We start from the raw sequence: 14,833 nt of genomic DNA, 5'->3' as shown, positions 1-14,833 counted from the left end.
AATGGGTCAACACGACACGAACACGATTATGACACGATTAATCATAAATATATGAAAAAAATCATAAAACCTATGTAAATGATTCGTGTTATCGTGTCTGACACGATTATGACACGACACGATTATTAAATGGGTCAACACGATTATGACACGACACGATTAAGGTAAACACGAACACGACACGATTATTAAACGTGTCAAAAACTCAAACACGAAAACGACACGATTATTAAACGTGTCGTGTTCGTGTTTACCTTAACCGTGTCGTGTCGTGTCGTGACCCAATTGCCACCCCTAACATAGATATGCAACTAGAGCTCAACCTAAGTTCCCCTTCCTTTTAAACATTACTCATTATTTTTCATTTATTTCATCCAAAGAAAGTGGCAGTTATCTATTTGATTTGAATACTAGGGTGAACATTTGACCCGAAAAACCAAAAAATTCGTTCGGCTTGCAACCCAAAAACCCAATTTTTTTGCGAAATCCGCCGACTTCAAGTGAAATCCGGTCCGAACCCGACACCCGATCCTGAACATAATTAAACAAATAATAATTTTCAAAAAAATTAATGATTTTAAAAAAAAAAATGACTAAGGCCCAATTTGTAAAAACAAAAACAACATTACCAAACTAACAACAAAATTAAAAAAAACATGTGAAAAGCAAAAAAATAAAAAATAAAAAAGTGTCAAAAATTGTATTTTTGAAAGTTTTTTACCAAGGCCAATTTTCGGCCCAATCCCACTTGAAACCTGACCAAACCTGACTTGACCAAACCCAAAATCACCTCAAAACCCGAAATTTCGAACTTAATTCGGTACTACTTTCCTCTACCCGAAACCCGTAAAACCTGAACCCGATGCACTTGAAACTGAAAACTTGACCCGTGTGTACCCCTATTGAAGAGAGTATAATAAATTTAGTAAAAATAAATAAAATCCTATTGCTATGTAATTTAACTTTCTCTATCTGTTCTTACTCTTATTTATAATAAGTATAAACTATTATTATTATTATTATTATTATTATTGACATTATGAAATATAAATATACTGTCTGTCGGCATTTAGTAAAGAAAACCTTATGTTTCATTCGTACATTGGATAAGAGCCCATAAAACTACACACGTGGACACCATCTCAATCCTCGTTTCTGCCACGTGGAAATAACCCCATAATTATATAAATACTCATCAAATGTAACCCAAAATCAATTTTCCATGAAGGAAGCCATGAAGCGTACTAGTAGTAGTGGTACTGCTCACAGTCACAGTCACCGGCTCCACCGCTTACGGCCGTGCCTACTTGCCGTCGTCATCACCACCGTGTTCATCACACTCGCCATCACCAAAACCATGACCAACTTCAACTACAACAACGTCTCATCATTCCTCAAGCCCTGCCCTCCGCCCGACCCGGTTGCGATTGCGAAGGCGGCCGAGTTCGCGGCGAAGCCGACTCAGCTCCTCGCCATAGTCCACTACGCCACGTCCTCCGTCGTTCCGCAGCAGTCGATCGACGAGATCCGCGTGTCGTTCGACGTGCTCCGCGCCGTCGGACCCTGCAACTTCCTCGTCTTCGGCGTCGGACGCGACTCCCTGATGTGGGCCTCGCTCAATCCACGTGGCGCCACCTTGTTCCTCGAGGAGGATCCGAGTTGGGTCAAAACGGTGCTCCGAGATGCCCCGATTCTAAGAGCCCACCCGGTCAAATACCGGACTCGGTTATCCCAAGCCGACGAGCTCATTTCGAGCTACAAAGACGACCCGGACTGCTCACCGTCGACGGCGCGGCTCAGCCCCAATAGCCGATGTAGACTGGCGCTGACGGAGCTGCCTAGTGAGGTGTACGATACGGAGTGGGACTTGATAATGATCGACGCGCCGAGGGGTTATTTTCCCGCGGCGCCGGGAAGAATGGCGGCGATATACTCTGCGGCGGTTATGGCACGTGCGAGAGTGGGGGCGGGAGTGACACACGTGTTCGTTCACGACGTGAATAGGAGGGTGGAGAAGATGTTCGCCGAGGAGTTCCTATGTGGGAAGTTCAGAGTTAACGCAATCGGGAGGCTCTGGCATTTCGCCATTCCTCTGGCTGCTGACGTCAGCAATGCCGGTTCTAGCTTTTGTTAAGTATAACCAATAAAAAAAGAAAAATTTAATGTAACATTTTTTTTTAATATAATTTTCATTCATAGTGATATGACTAATAATTAATGAAAGGTGTACTATTAAATTAATAACATGATGGGTATGAATATTTGTGGTAAATTATAGAAGACAAGTCTAGTTTGGTGAAAGTGATATGGTTTAGGAAAAGATAATTACTTAGTTATATTTCATGTTCATTGAGCTATGCTATTCGTCGCGACGACGAGGACAATTGTGGGCAACTGCCCCCTTTACAATTGGATAATTTGAAAAAGAATTCTTCAATTTTTTAATTTATTGTACCAATGGAAAGTTGCCAAATCAGTTCGGGTGAGAATTCAATCGAAATGCAAAATATTTTCCTGTTTAGAGTTGTGCTATACGTCTCGACGACGAGCACAATCATAGACCAACTGACTTTTTTGCAATTGGATATTTTGAAAAAAATATAACAAACTACAATTTTTTAATTTATTGTACCAATGAAAAATTATCAAATTAACTCATATGAGAATTCAATTGGGATGCAAAAATTTTCCTTTTTATTATATGTCCAATCTCAATTATTATTATATTAGTAAATTATCTCAACGATAAAGATAATTTGATAGAAAGAAAGTGAGAAAGAAAAAAAATGAAAGAAAAGTTTTTAAATTGTTTAGTATATGATGAGAAAAGAAAATTAACTTATTTAAACTTATTTTATTATTGTTAAATTATTATCTTAAAATTTGAAATGTAAAATTAATTTAGTAAATTCATATTTTTTTTTACAAAATTTCTCTCATTTTCTTTCTAGTGTGAAGAAACAAAATTAGGTAGGAAAATGCATATGAATTTATATAGTTTGTTAAATTTATAAGGATTTATTTATTTATTTAAAATGTAAAGTAGTCTTAAATATATTTTCATAGTGTCTTATCTTAATAATAATGGCACATTTCACGACATTTATGCATGAATATGATGAGATAGAGAAACCACTGTCAGTGTGTTATAAAAGGTATTATATCAGTTGGTGTTTACCATTCAATGCCAACAATTTAAAAAAAAATAGATTAATACCAACAATTTTACCTCAAATTGTAACTTTACAAAATAAATTATTATAAATATCCCTTTCAATTTTTTTTACTATGAATATCTTTGCATATATATATATATATATATATATATAGCTAGAGGCATTAATCTTAACTTCTATATTTGCACAGTTTATGTTTATATTTTCTGCCGATTTTTTAGATGAATAATGGGAAATAAAATTACAAAATTAGGTAAAGAAATGTCTTTAAATAAGTACAATTTATCATTAAAATCTTATCCCAAAATAGAATACAATATTGTACTAATTAATAAGTACCATTTTCTTTCTCTATATATCTACAGAGAATGGAATGGTGGGAATCAAAATCAAATCATTCTTTCTTCTACAAGTTATTCCAAAAGACTCAACAGCATCAACTTGTTTATTACTTTCCACTACCTCCCAATCAAAATGATAAATCAATTGAGAAAGAACAAGCTCAACCACAGCCACACCAAATGAAATGCCAGGGCATATTCTCCTACCTCCTCCAAATGGGACCAACTCAAAGCTATTCCCTTTGAAATCAATGGAGTTGCTTTCAAATCTCTCTGGCCTAAATGACTCAACATCTTCACCCCAGTGACTAGGGTCTCTCCCAATTGCCCATGCATTGATTAGTAGTTTTGTTTTATTGGGTATTTTGTATCCATTGATTTCACATTCTTCTCTTGACTCTCTTGGGATCAAAGTCACTGGAGGGTGAATCCTTAGAGTTTCTTTGATGACTGATTTCAAATAAGTTAGCTTATTCTCTATCTCCTTCTCTTCCAGTTTGCTCTTTCCTTGCATGACTTTTCTGACCTCTGCTTGTGCCTTTTTTATCACTCTTGGGTGTCTTAACAACTCTGTTATTGCCCATTCTATTGTGGTTGCTGAAGTCTCACTCCCAGCTGAAAATATATCCTGGAAAAACAGACCACAATATTACATAGCACAACATATTGTTCCAAACTCGGCAATATTAAATAATGTTGAGAGTTAGTTACTTATACAGATTTGTTCTCTGTTATAGAGTTTGTTGAATCAGTTGGTTATGTTTTGTAACAGACTTGTATATATAAATCTTCTATATATTCTTTGAATCTGTAGCTATTAATTTCTTCTTCTGTTTTTGGTTTTTCTCACAGTGTCATAAGTCAATTCCCTAGCGAGTATTCGATCAACACTGATCCAAAGAGTAAGTCAGATCGCACGCGTGCGAAAAGACACTTGAGATCCAAAAAAATAAACGAGCTGATGAAAATGGCCAATTGTGATAAGGTGATTCAAGATTAGTAAGCGAAAAATCGCTACCATCTTGAAGGGATATTAGACTATGGTGTCCCATATGGAATAAGTATAAAAATATTGAATCATTAATAAGAACATGTGTAACTCGACAAATTGGTTTATAGACGAAACCCGTAATTCTTGTAAAATAACATAATAATTATTATACATGAGCTTTTGGCAATCTATGTATTTTTCAATGTTATTTTACAAAATGATTTTACTCGATATTGTATTCTACACTTGACAGGGTCGGCGTCAGTACTTAGATAGGATCCCCAAAGCTCAAAGCTCCCAAAATGAGGCCTCAGCTATATTATAATCATAACCAGACCCCAACCCAGTCATGAAATAAGTTACAACCCTAACCCTGGGTAAGAACTAAACAAATTGTGACATAACATCCTATGATTAGTTAGCAGTACCTCATAAATTGCACTAATAACAGTATTTCACCTCTTTGTGGTGTTGGACACCACTAGTGCCCCTTAGCAATACTCTACTGAAACAAACCTCAAGAATAGCCTTATACTCAAATAATACTACTTTGCATACAATTATTATAAAACAAAGTTATATAATAAGACCGACATCCGAATGTTACTTACCATAGCAACAGCTTTGATGTGAGTGGTTGTGATGTCGAACTCAATCTCACCAGACTCCCCAAGCTTGAGAAGTAAATCGATTATGTCCTCCTCAACACCATTGGGGGAAGTGGAACAATCCGAGCTCAGTAGTAGTTTAGCAGCTTTGTGATCATTTACAATGTTGTCAAGATTCTTGTCAAGTTTCCTATGAATCTTTTTCAGGGCCGGGACCATCCCAGTCACAAAGCCAAGAAACTTAAGTGAAGGGAACACATCAGGAATATCAAACCCACCAGAGACCTTCCTCACCTCGTTCACCAACGACATCAACTCGTCTTGATCTTTACACTTCTTCCCAAACGCTGCTCTAGCTACGATGTCGTTTGTCAATGAAAATAGCTTCTGGCTGAGATTTACAGCAACACCAAGATGAGATGACTGAGTTAAAGAGTCAACGAAACTCCACACCTCTTCTTCTCTTATTGATCTAAACGACATGACTCGCTTACCACTCAAAAGCTCCAACATACAAATCTTCCTCATCTGTCTCCAGTAGTCTCCATAAGGTGTGAAACCGATGCCTAAATTACCATACGACATGATATCAGCAGCAACGACATTAGGCCGGTTTGCAAAGCTGAGATCGTGAGTTTTGAGGATTTCTTTGGCTGCTTCTGGGGAAGAGATTACAATGGCTGATACCTCTCCTAGTTGAAGATGCATAATGGGACCATATTGGTTGGCCAAGTTTGATAACAATCGATGGGGTAATGGACCTATCAACTGGTGTAAGTTTCCTATTATTGGCAGCTTCCATGGTCCTGGAGCTATGTTGTTTTGGGAGGCTTTGAATTTCTTCCTTGAAAAAGCTATAATGATGATCAGAAAGATGGAAATCAATATGGGAATGTAAGGAGAATTTTGGGGCAAGAGAGACATATTTTGATTTGATTACTAAACAAGTTCTTAGATTGCAGAAGATGTTAGATCTAATACACATGGTTTGACATAGTATTATTATAATAAGATAAATGCTAGTGGGAATTCAACTAGAACTTATGTCAGTGAGTGAGACTATAATAAAAGTATTAGAACTTGGTCAGCAAGTAATAAACTTTGTCTTCTTTCATTTTTTAACACATTTTTCTATTATTATTAAGAAAATGGGATGATAACAAAATATTCATTTTAAGGAGGGAATTCGACCAGCATTATGTTAATGAGGGAAAGCCTTGATATCAAAGTTGTATTAAAGTAATAGACTTTATCTCCTTCAGGTATTATATATAGTATAATTTTTTTTTACCCTGTTTTATATTATTTGTACAGTAAAGAATAAAAGAATGCGCGGATACTTCATTTTATTTGTGCTTTTTTTTTACCTAACATGATATGTCAGTCTAATAGCAACTGACATATGATGTAGCATCATAAGTCATTTCTAGAACTGACTTATGCTGTTAAAACTAAATATATATAATTTTAACATGGTAAGTCAGTTTATTAGCAATCGAACTATGATGCAGCATGATATGTCTGTTCTAGAACCGACTTATGATGTTAAAATTAAAAAATATATAACTTTAATATGTTGATATTTTATTTTAAAATTATAAATCTCCAACTTATTTAGTTTATTTTTTTTCTAATATTTATAAATATGTCATGTATAAATTAAAATATTTTCTTATTAAAAACTAAATTATTATTTTTTAATTCCGAATAATTAATTAATTAATATTTTAAAATTATAATATATATAGTATTAATAATTTTTTTTTTATACTTATTGCATTCACAAATCAATTATATATGTAATGTTTAATAAAGTAATATATTTTAAAATTCAAATAATACAAAAACAAATTAGACTATCTTTAACAATATATTTTTATGACATGATAGGTCAGTCCATAGAACCGACCTACCATGTCACATGAAAAGTCAGTTCCCACACAACCGACCTACCATGTCATTTAAAAAAATATTAATTAAATACATTAAAATATTTATAAACCTTTTTATTTTAAATTATAAATACGTACTATTCAATTAAAATATTTTTTCATTATAAAATATAATTATTTTTTTATATTATAAATAATTGATTAATTTGATCCATATCACATGAAAAGTCAGTTCCCATACAACCGACCTACCATGTCATTTAAAAAAATATTAATTAAATACATTAAAATATTTATAAAGTTTTTTATTTTAAATTATAAATACTATTCAATTAAAATATTTTTTCATTATAAAATATAATTATTTTTTTATATTATAAATAATTGAGTAATTTGATTAATCTATTTATATTTCAAACTATTATAATGTAGATTAATAAATATAAAATTTTTACATTTATTTCATACACTACTAAATAAATTATTTTATTTTAAAATTCAAATAATGTAAAATAAATAAAAATGTGACATGATAAGTCGGTTCATATAGTACCGACCTACCGTGTTAGAAATGTAGGACATGGTAAGTCGGTCCACAAAGAATTAACCTGCCATGATTAACATGGGAGGTCGGTTTTGCAGGAACCGACCTACCATGACATCTTCAAGCATGGGAGGTCGGTTCCTGTGTAACCGGCCTCCCATGCCTACCTTTGTTATACATGATAGGTCGGTTCTGTGTAAACCGACTTATAAACATGCAGTAAGTCAGTTTAAGCGGAACCGACCTCTCATGGCCGATGTCTGATGTCCAGATTGTAGTAGTAAGACTTTATCTCCTTTATGTATTAAAGTATTATTTTTTTTACCCATTTTTATATTATTTGTACTCCTTTTGGAAGATTTTTTTTTAATAATGAAACATTTAGTTGAAAATAATTAGAGTGTAATACAATTCCATTCATACAAGTTCACCATCCACCCTGAAGTTTGTGCAGCTAATCATTGAGCGACCTTATTAGTCGAACGGTGAACATGAATTAAGGATGCCTCAGGAAAACTGAATAATAAACGTGCTATATGCTCTAACAAAGAACCTAACTCATTAGCATACAATATGATCTCTTAGAGAAATGAGAGACTAAAACCAAACAATCAGTCTCTATGAAATCTTCTTTTTTGGAAGATTAAGAAAATGGGATGATACCAAAATATTCATTTTGGCTGAATTAAATATAGATGATTCATTCTAGACTTTTTCTATATATATATATTGTTATCCCCATTTCCTGCCTTGGGCCCGGGACGGTGGTCCAGGCGCACTAACTGGGCAATTGGGTTTGGGCCAAGCCCAGGCCCGTTTGGCAGGAAGTGATTGACATCGACGGCCTAAGTGTGGGTCCAGACCCGGACGGTGTCCTGGAAGAATGATCCGGGACGATCATCCGGGAGACGTATAGCTGTTTGGAGTTACGGTCGAGATGTATGCAAACGGTCCCGGAGCCTGGTAAACGATCCAGGCTCTAGGTAGATGATCCGGGCTTACGATAAACGAAGAGGGACAGAGGTAAACGAACCCGGGTCAAGTCATCAGGGTTGGCAGGATAAAGCATCCGTGACCCTGACTCCGCCCCATGAAGCGTGGGAGTTGTCCCCACGTCTCGCCTACGGAAAAGGCCACCTCGGGATTGTACGCCGCTGGTTCAAACCTGCGCCGCCATTACTTTGACCGATCTTGTCCCCTGAATCTGCCTCGTAACTCGAAGTGCCCAGACCAAAAGCCCCAATTTGTCGGGTGACGAATGGGCTTTGGGCTGGTCCAGTGGGCTCCAGTTACTGATTGTCTTTTATGTTTTTATCCTTTGTATTGTGCTTTCGATAGAGAAGCCAGTGGTATTTATACCTTTGTTGGGCCCCGGTCAGCTCGACCCAAGCCCAGTGCTCCTGTGAGCCTATAAGTACATGTGACAGAGTATTGGGGAAGGGATCTCTTTTTGGCTTGTATACAGTTACTCTGCTAAAACAAAGAGAAAAACTCCATTGTTATAGACTTTCCAAGCTCTAATACAACTGTCTCGTGGACTAAGGCTCATTAACGCCCCAACCACGAAAAAATCTTGTTTATATCTTCTAAATCCCTTATCATTAATCTCGCTTAATTTTCATTAATATAGTTTCCGAAAATCTCGGTAAACATTTTGGTGCTTTCATTGAGAGCATGAGAAAGCTAGTGCTAACATCAAACCTCTACAACAATGGTGAATACAAGATGATAACTCTACAAAATAGAGTTATTTTACCACTTTTTATGTGCTAATTGTTGCTTAGTTCTTGAGTTCTTAATTGATTTATTAAGTTTTTAAGTAATTTTGAATTTATTAGTCTTATTGTAATTTTCTAGATTTTTATATGTTTTTATAGATATTTTATTGTGTTATGTTGTAATTGAATTAGTTAAAATTAGTATTGTTAGTTTGAATGTTAAAAATATGATTTTATTGAAAAGTGAATGTTATGTAAATTAAATTTTAATTAATGTTTTCATGGGAGTTATATGGTATATTTTATTAATGAAAATATTTAATTTTAATTTAGTTTATAATTTATTTTGTAGGAGAATTATTTCATTTGTGGCATTTTTGTAGAAAAAGCAAAGAGATTTTGGCATTTTTCAAAGGCCCACAGCCAGCCCACCAATTCGGCCCAGGCCTAATGCCTTGCACCCAGCTGCCTCTAACAGCCACATATGCCAATCACCCAGCACGTTCAACTCCACCAGCCTCCAGCATCAATGAAGCTCCTGCCACCTCACGCCCCAAGCATCTCCCTCACAGCCATGGCCAATTCTCCTCAGCCCATTATGCCATGGCCCACGCCTGCCCAGCCATCTGGGCCGCCTGCTTCATCAAGCCAGGCCCACGAAGTCACCAGCCCATCTTCCTTTCCCTCTTCAGCCACATATGCCAACCGCCCACAACTCTCCTCTCCGAGCCCCCATAGCCACCTTTGAATTTTTTCTTGAGCCCATAAATAACTTAAGTGTACCCTTTGTCCCATTGTCCAAAAATACCACATTTTTACCCCACTTTCTACACATTTTACCCCAAAACATCATTATTACACCCTATATTTTACCCCTATTTGCTATATTATAATTAATTTAATCAATTTAATTAATTTAAATTGATTATTTTAATCATCATTTTTGGCTATAAATAAGGGATTTGGGGTGTCATTTTAAAGGGGAGAGGTTACCACACTACACAAAATTCTACACATTTCAAAACCTCTCAATTCTCTTCATCTTCTTTTTCTTTTTGGTTATTTTCTATGTATTTTTAGAGGAAAAATTTGGGGGTTTCTCCTCCAAATTTTCCTATTTATGTTTGTAATTTTTAGTGTGTATTTGCTATTCTAGTTATGTGTTTCTAATCTTTTTAAGATTATTAAGGTGATGACGAAACAATTTGTAACTAGATAGTATTTATTTTGTATGTTGATTTCCCATTTTGTGCAACAAAGTTTATGGAATTTTCTTCTTCAAATATCTTCTTTCGTCTTAAATATCATGTATTTTGGATTGTTAGCACATATTTACACTTTGTTCTTCATTAGTGCAAAAACATAATATTCTTTGTGTAAGATGTGTCATTAAATTGTACACATCCATGCTTAGAACAAAAATATTATGTTTTGCCTTATAAATAATGTTCATTGATTTATTTGTTATTTCATTAGATTGATTTACACTAAATGCTTTGAAATTATAACTTTGAAAAGTGAAGAAAAATCTTATCTTTTTGGAAGAAATTTGTGCTTAAAATTATAAATCTATTTAGAAAATGATAGTTTGATTTATCTTAACTATCACTAAAACTTGGGAATCAATGTACTTATAAATATTATTGAACTTATATTATGTGGATTCTAATCCTTAATAATCTTATTTTACTATCTTCATTTCTATTATTAATCTATGTTATATATATTGTCTTTAATATATTTATTATTGTCTTTTATTTTATTTTTTTTGTTACAAATTTGCATCAATCTTTGGAGCTAGGCTAGAATTTATTAATTTTGGTTTAAAATAGTTTCCTTTTCGATTTTAGACAACTCCTTTGGGTTCGACCTCGTGCTTACACGAACACTATATTCCATATACGATTCGTGCACTTGCGAGTTATAAATGTTTAAAACATACCCATTTTGGGTCTATCACAAGACACACCACTTTCGACCCTACTAACTCAGAGCAAGGCAATGGAGAGCCACTGCCTGCCCTCCTAACCTCTTCCTTAAAGTCCACCTAAGGCCACCCCTCATCAGACGTCCCACCCTGACGAGTCACAAGACTACGAAGGCGGAACATAATACGAGGAGGACTATTACGAAGAAGAGGAGGAGGGGAATGAGGGGGAATACCGCGACGAAGCTGCGGATCCTGAGATCCCCGGAGTGGACCCCAACGAGGAGGATCTGGAGGTGACTAGACTGAGGCAGCAAGTCCTAGACCAGGAGGCCAGGATCGCTGAGCAGGCAGAGGCATCTCGGCGGATGCATGAGTCCCTCCAAGCCTTGCAGGCATTCATAGTCGCGCAGGGTCTGGTGACCAATCTCCCCACTGGCCCACTTCCGGGAGCGCAACAGCCCGCTCCGCAGGCCAGAACCGGAGCCCCCGAAGATGTGAGGTCGGCCCCTCCCCCGGAGCAATTTACTGAGCCAGTCCCAGGAAACCCGGACCGGGAGAAAATGAAGGTCGGGGGAAAGAACCGAGAAAAACATACCCCCGTTCCGAAAATCGGGACCCGTCCACGGCCGCTCCCTAGGAAAGGGAAGGTGCGCCCCGTCCCAGGACAGGGCCACCCGACCAATCCGTAAGGGACGCGGCCGCGGGACGCTAGGTCCCGGTATGCCCCAGGGCAAGATGGACGGGAAAGGTCTTTGCACCCCAGTGCCTCAGTTAACAAAAATCGCCGCGAATGCCCACGTAGCGAGGAGCATCACGCCCTTAGTTTCGGGGACGACACATCCCGGGTAGACCTGCGCGACGGACTGAACGCTAAAAAAGAACGGGCCCGTAAGGAGAAGATCCTCCCTCGGGGTGGCGACCATAGGAACAACATCAACGACAGGAGGAACGAAAGAATCCCCCTGGAGGATGGCACGGCCAGGCAACTCATGGAGCAGCTGGCCGCTTTGAAAAAGGTCACGGACCATTTGGTCCGCAAGCAGGAAGGAGCGGATACCGACTCCAACGAAGAGGACAAAGAGCCCTATGCGAGGCACATCCTGGACGCTGTGCTCCCCAAGGGGTTCAAGATGCCGAGCCTCACTGCCTATACCGGGAACACCGACCCCAGGGATCATCTGTCCTGGTACAACCGGCTTATGACCGTGGCCCACGTTAGTGATAACGGCAAGTGCCTCTGTTTTTCGATCACCCTAGGGGGTCCCGCCGAGGAATGGTGGAAAATACTTAAGCCCGGATCCATCCAATCCTGGTCAGGGCTACAGTCGGCGTTTCGCAAATAGTTCGTGGCCGCCATGAGGAAGGACATGCAAATCAGTGCCCTCGCTAACCTTAAACAGCTCTCCACAGAGACACTGAGGGCCTACATCCAACGTTTTATCGAGGAGGCCTCCAAAACCAAGGTGGACGATGGGCAGCGCCTGGTGGCATTGCAATCTGGGATCTGGGCCGGGTCCCCCCTCTAGGATGACATGCAGCGTAGCAAGGCGGCTACTTTAGAAGAATTCATAAGGAGGGCCCAGGGTTTTATCAACTGGGAGGAGGCTCAGATCCAGGCGTTCGGATGGCCTCTGGTGCCTCAGCCCAGTACCCACGCGTTCCCGGGGTACGGGGTGCAATTCCCAGCGCAGCCCTACGTCACTCCCCCGGTTGTCCCAGGTTTGGCGGTTACGCCCGGGGTTACCTACACCCCTACGGTGTACGGTCCTGCCTCTTCAGGGTATGCCACGGTCCAGTCCGCTCCCTTCTCCGGATATGGAGCCGCGCTAGCGGGTCACAGCGTTGCCCCCGTCAGGGCCCAGCAGTCGCAGGCGGGGGGGGGGGGGGAACATAGGCAAGTGTAAACCCCTCCCGAGGGAAGAGATCTGGCAAAGGCCAAAATCGCTCTGAGCCGGCTAAGAAAGGCAAAAGGGGCTACGAACCCCAATATTTAGAATACACCAATCTAGTGGACACCATGGAGAACATCTTCTTGGCCACAGAAATGGCGGTTCACTACTGGAAGCCTGCCCCCATGTTCAAAGGAGGGAGGAATCCGCGAGATACCAACAAACGGTGCGCTTACCACAAGGACGTGGGCCACACGACTGACGAGTGCCGGTAGCTCAAAGATGAGATCAAGAATCTGATCAAGCTGGGCATCTCCACCAGTGGGTCAGGATGCCCGTGGGAGTCCCGGGCCTGTCAGAAGGTCCCGGACAACCCGCGGTCTCGGGTGCCGCCAGAGCATATCCGCATCAGGGAGGATATGCACAGGGCCCGGCGGTGCAAACCCCTTAGGGGGTCCTCATCACGCAAACACCTGGCCCCGGAATTCCCTATCCATGCGAGACGGCACCCCCTCGCGTGGATGGGCATATGGCCATCATTTCGGGCGAGCCTCACCTGGGAGGGCCATCCAGGAATGATCAGAAGCGCTACCTGAGCGAGCTCGACCACGATCAGGAGGTAAGCACTCTGGTCCAGGCCCCGGCTCAGCGCCCGAAACTGATGAACCTCCTTATCACCTTCACGGAGGACAATGCTCGCAACGTCCATTTCCCGCACCATGACCCGCTGGTCATAGACGCCCAGATCGCTAACAAGCTGGTGTCCCAGGTGCTGGTGGACGACAGAAGCTCCGTCAACATCTTGTTCAAACCCGCCTTTGCCGCGATTGGCCTGACCGAAGCAGATCTGGCATCGTGTCCAACCTAGATCTACGACTTCAACGGAGACGCGTTACTCCCCATGGGAAAGATCCAGTTGCCCGTAACATTGTTGAGCGAGTTGCAGCACTCGTTCAAGTTCTACACATTCGTAGTGGTGGATTGCCCCACTGCTTACAATGTCATTTTCTGCCGGCCCGCACTAGTCGAGTTCGGGGCGATCACCTCCATCCGTCATCTTTGCATGAAGTTCCCTTGCGACAACAGAGGGGTGGGGACAGTCCGAGGGGATCAGAAGAGCGCCCGAAAGTGCTACCACGTGTCCGCCCGACCAATATACATGGTCTGGGAAGAACCCTTCGAGGAAGTCATCGACCCGGTTCTTCCTCCCCCCATTGGGAGAGTGATCTGGGAAGAAGATGATTTGGACCCGAGGATAGGAGATGATCACGTCCTAGAGCCCATGGACGAGATTGAGGAGGTGTGCATTAGTGATACCGATCCGACCAGGGTAATCCAAGTCGGAAAAAATCTGCCGGCAGAGGTCCGAGCCGCCATAATCGCCTAAGTTAAGGAGAACCATGATATTCTGACCTGGTCTCACTCAGATATGATGAGGATCGATCGCAACGTCATCTGCCATGCATTGAACATCAACCCGAATGTGACCCCGGTCCGTAAAAGATGAAGGCCCTTGGGAACGGAGAGGGCCGAGGCCCTCAAGCTGGAGGTAGAGAAGCTGTCATCAATCAACTTCATTCGTGAGGCTATGTACCCCGTGTGGCTGGCCAACCCCGTTCTGGTGCCGAAGCTGAACGGGACGTGAATGTAATGCCTCGAATTCTCCGATATGGTTTAATGGCGGGATTAGTAGGCCGGGAGGGCCATACTTGTTTAATTATGCCATTAAATGATATTATGCATG

General features: G+C 40.1%; 2 protein-coding genes across 2 annotated transcripts; one reads left to right on the top strand and one right to left on the bottom strand.

Moving 5' to 3' along the window:
* The first annotated feature begins 1,096 nt into the window (after positions 1-1,096).
* LOC133815800 (arabinogalactan O-methyltransferase 1-like) lies at positions 1,097-2,443 on the top strand. The gene has a single exon (XM_062248597.1). The coding sequence runs from the start codon at positions 1,223-1,225 to the stop codon at positions 2,132-2,134; it is 912 nt and encodes a 303-aa protein (XP_062104581.1). The 5' UTR covers positions 1,097-1,222; the 3' UTR covers positions 2,135-2,443.
* Positions 2,444-3,412: 969 nt separating this feature from the next.
* Positions 3,413-6,082, bottom strand: LOC133815799 (premnaspirodiene oxygenase-like). Its single transcript, XM_062248596.1, has 2 exons — positions 5,120-6,082; positions 3,413-4,145 (listed from the first exon to the last, which is right to left on the bottom strand). Exons 1-2 carry the CDS (start codon positions 6,038-6,040, stop codon positions 3,528-3,530), a joined length of 1,539 nt encoding a protein of 512 aa, XP_062104580.1. The 5' UTR covers positions 6,041-6,082; the 3' UTR covers positions 3,413-3,527.
* Between the last annotated feature and the right edge of the window lie 8,751 nt (positions 6,083-14,833).

The sequence above is a fragment of the Humulus lupulus genome, chromosome 2, assembly GCF_963169125.1.
Source record: "Humulus lupulus chromosome 2, drHumLupu1.1, whole genome shotgun sequence".
Classification (NCBI taxonomy): Eukaryota; Viridiplantae; Streptophyta; class Magnoliopsida; order Rosales; family Cannabaceae; genus Humulus; species Humulus lupulus.
This window is presented reverse-complemented; position numbering and strand designations above follow the sequence as displayed.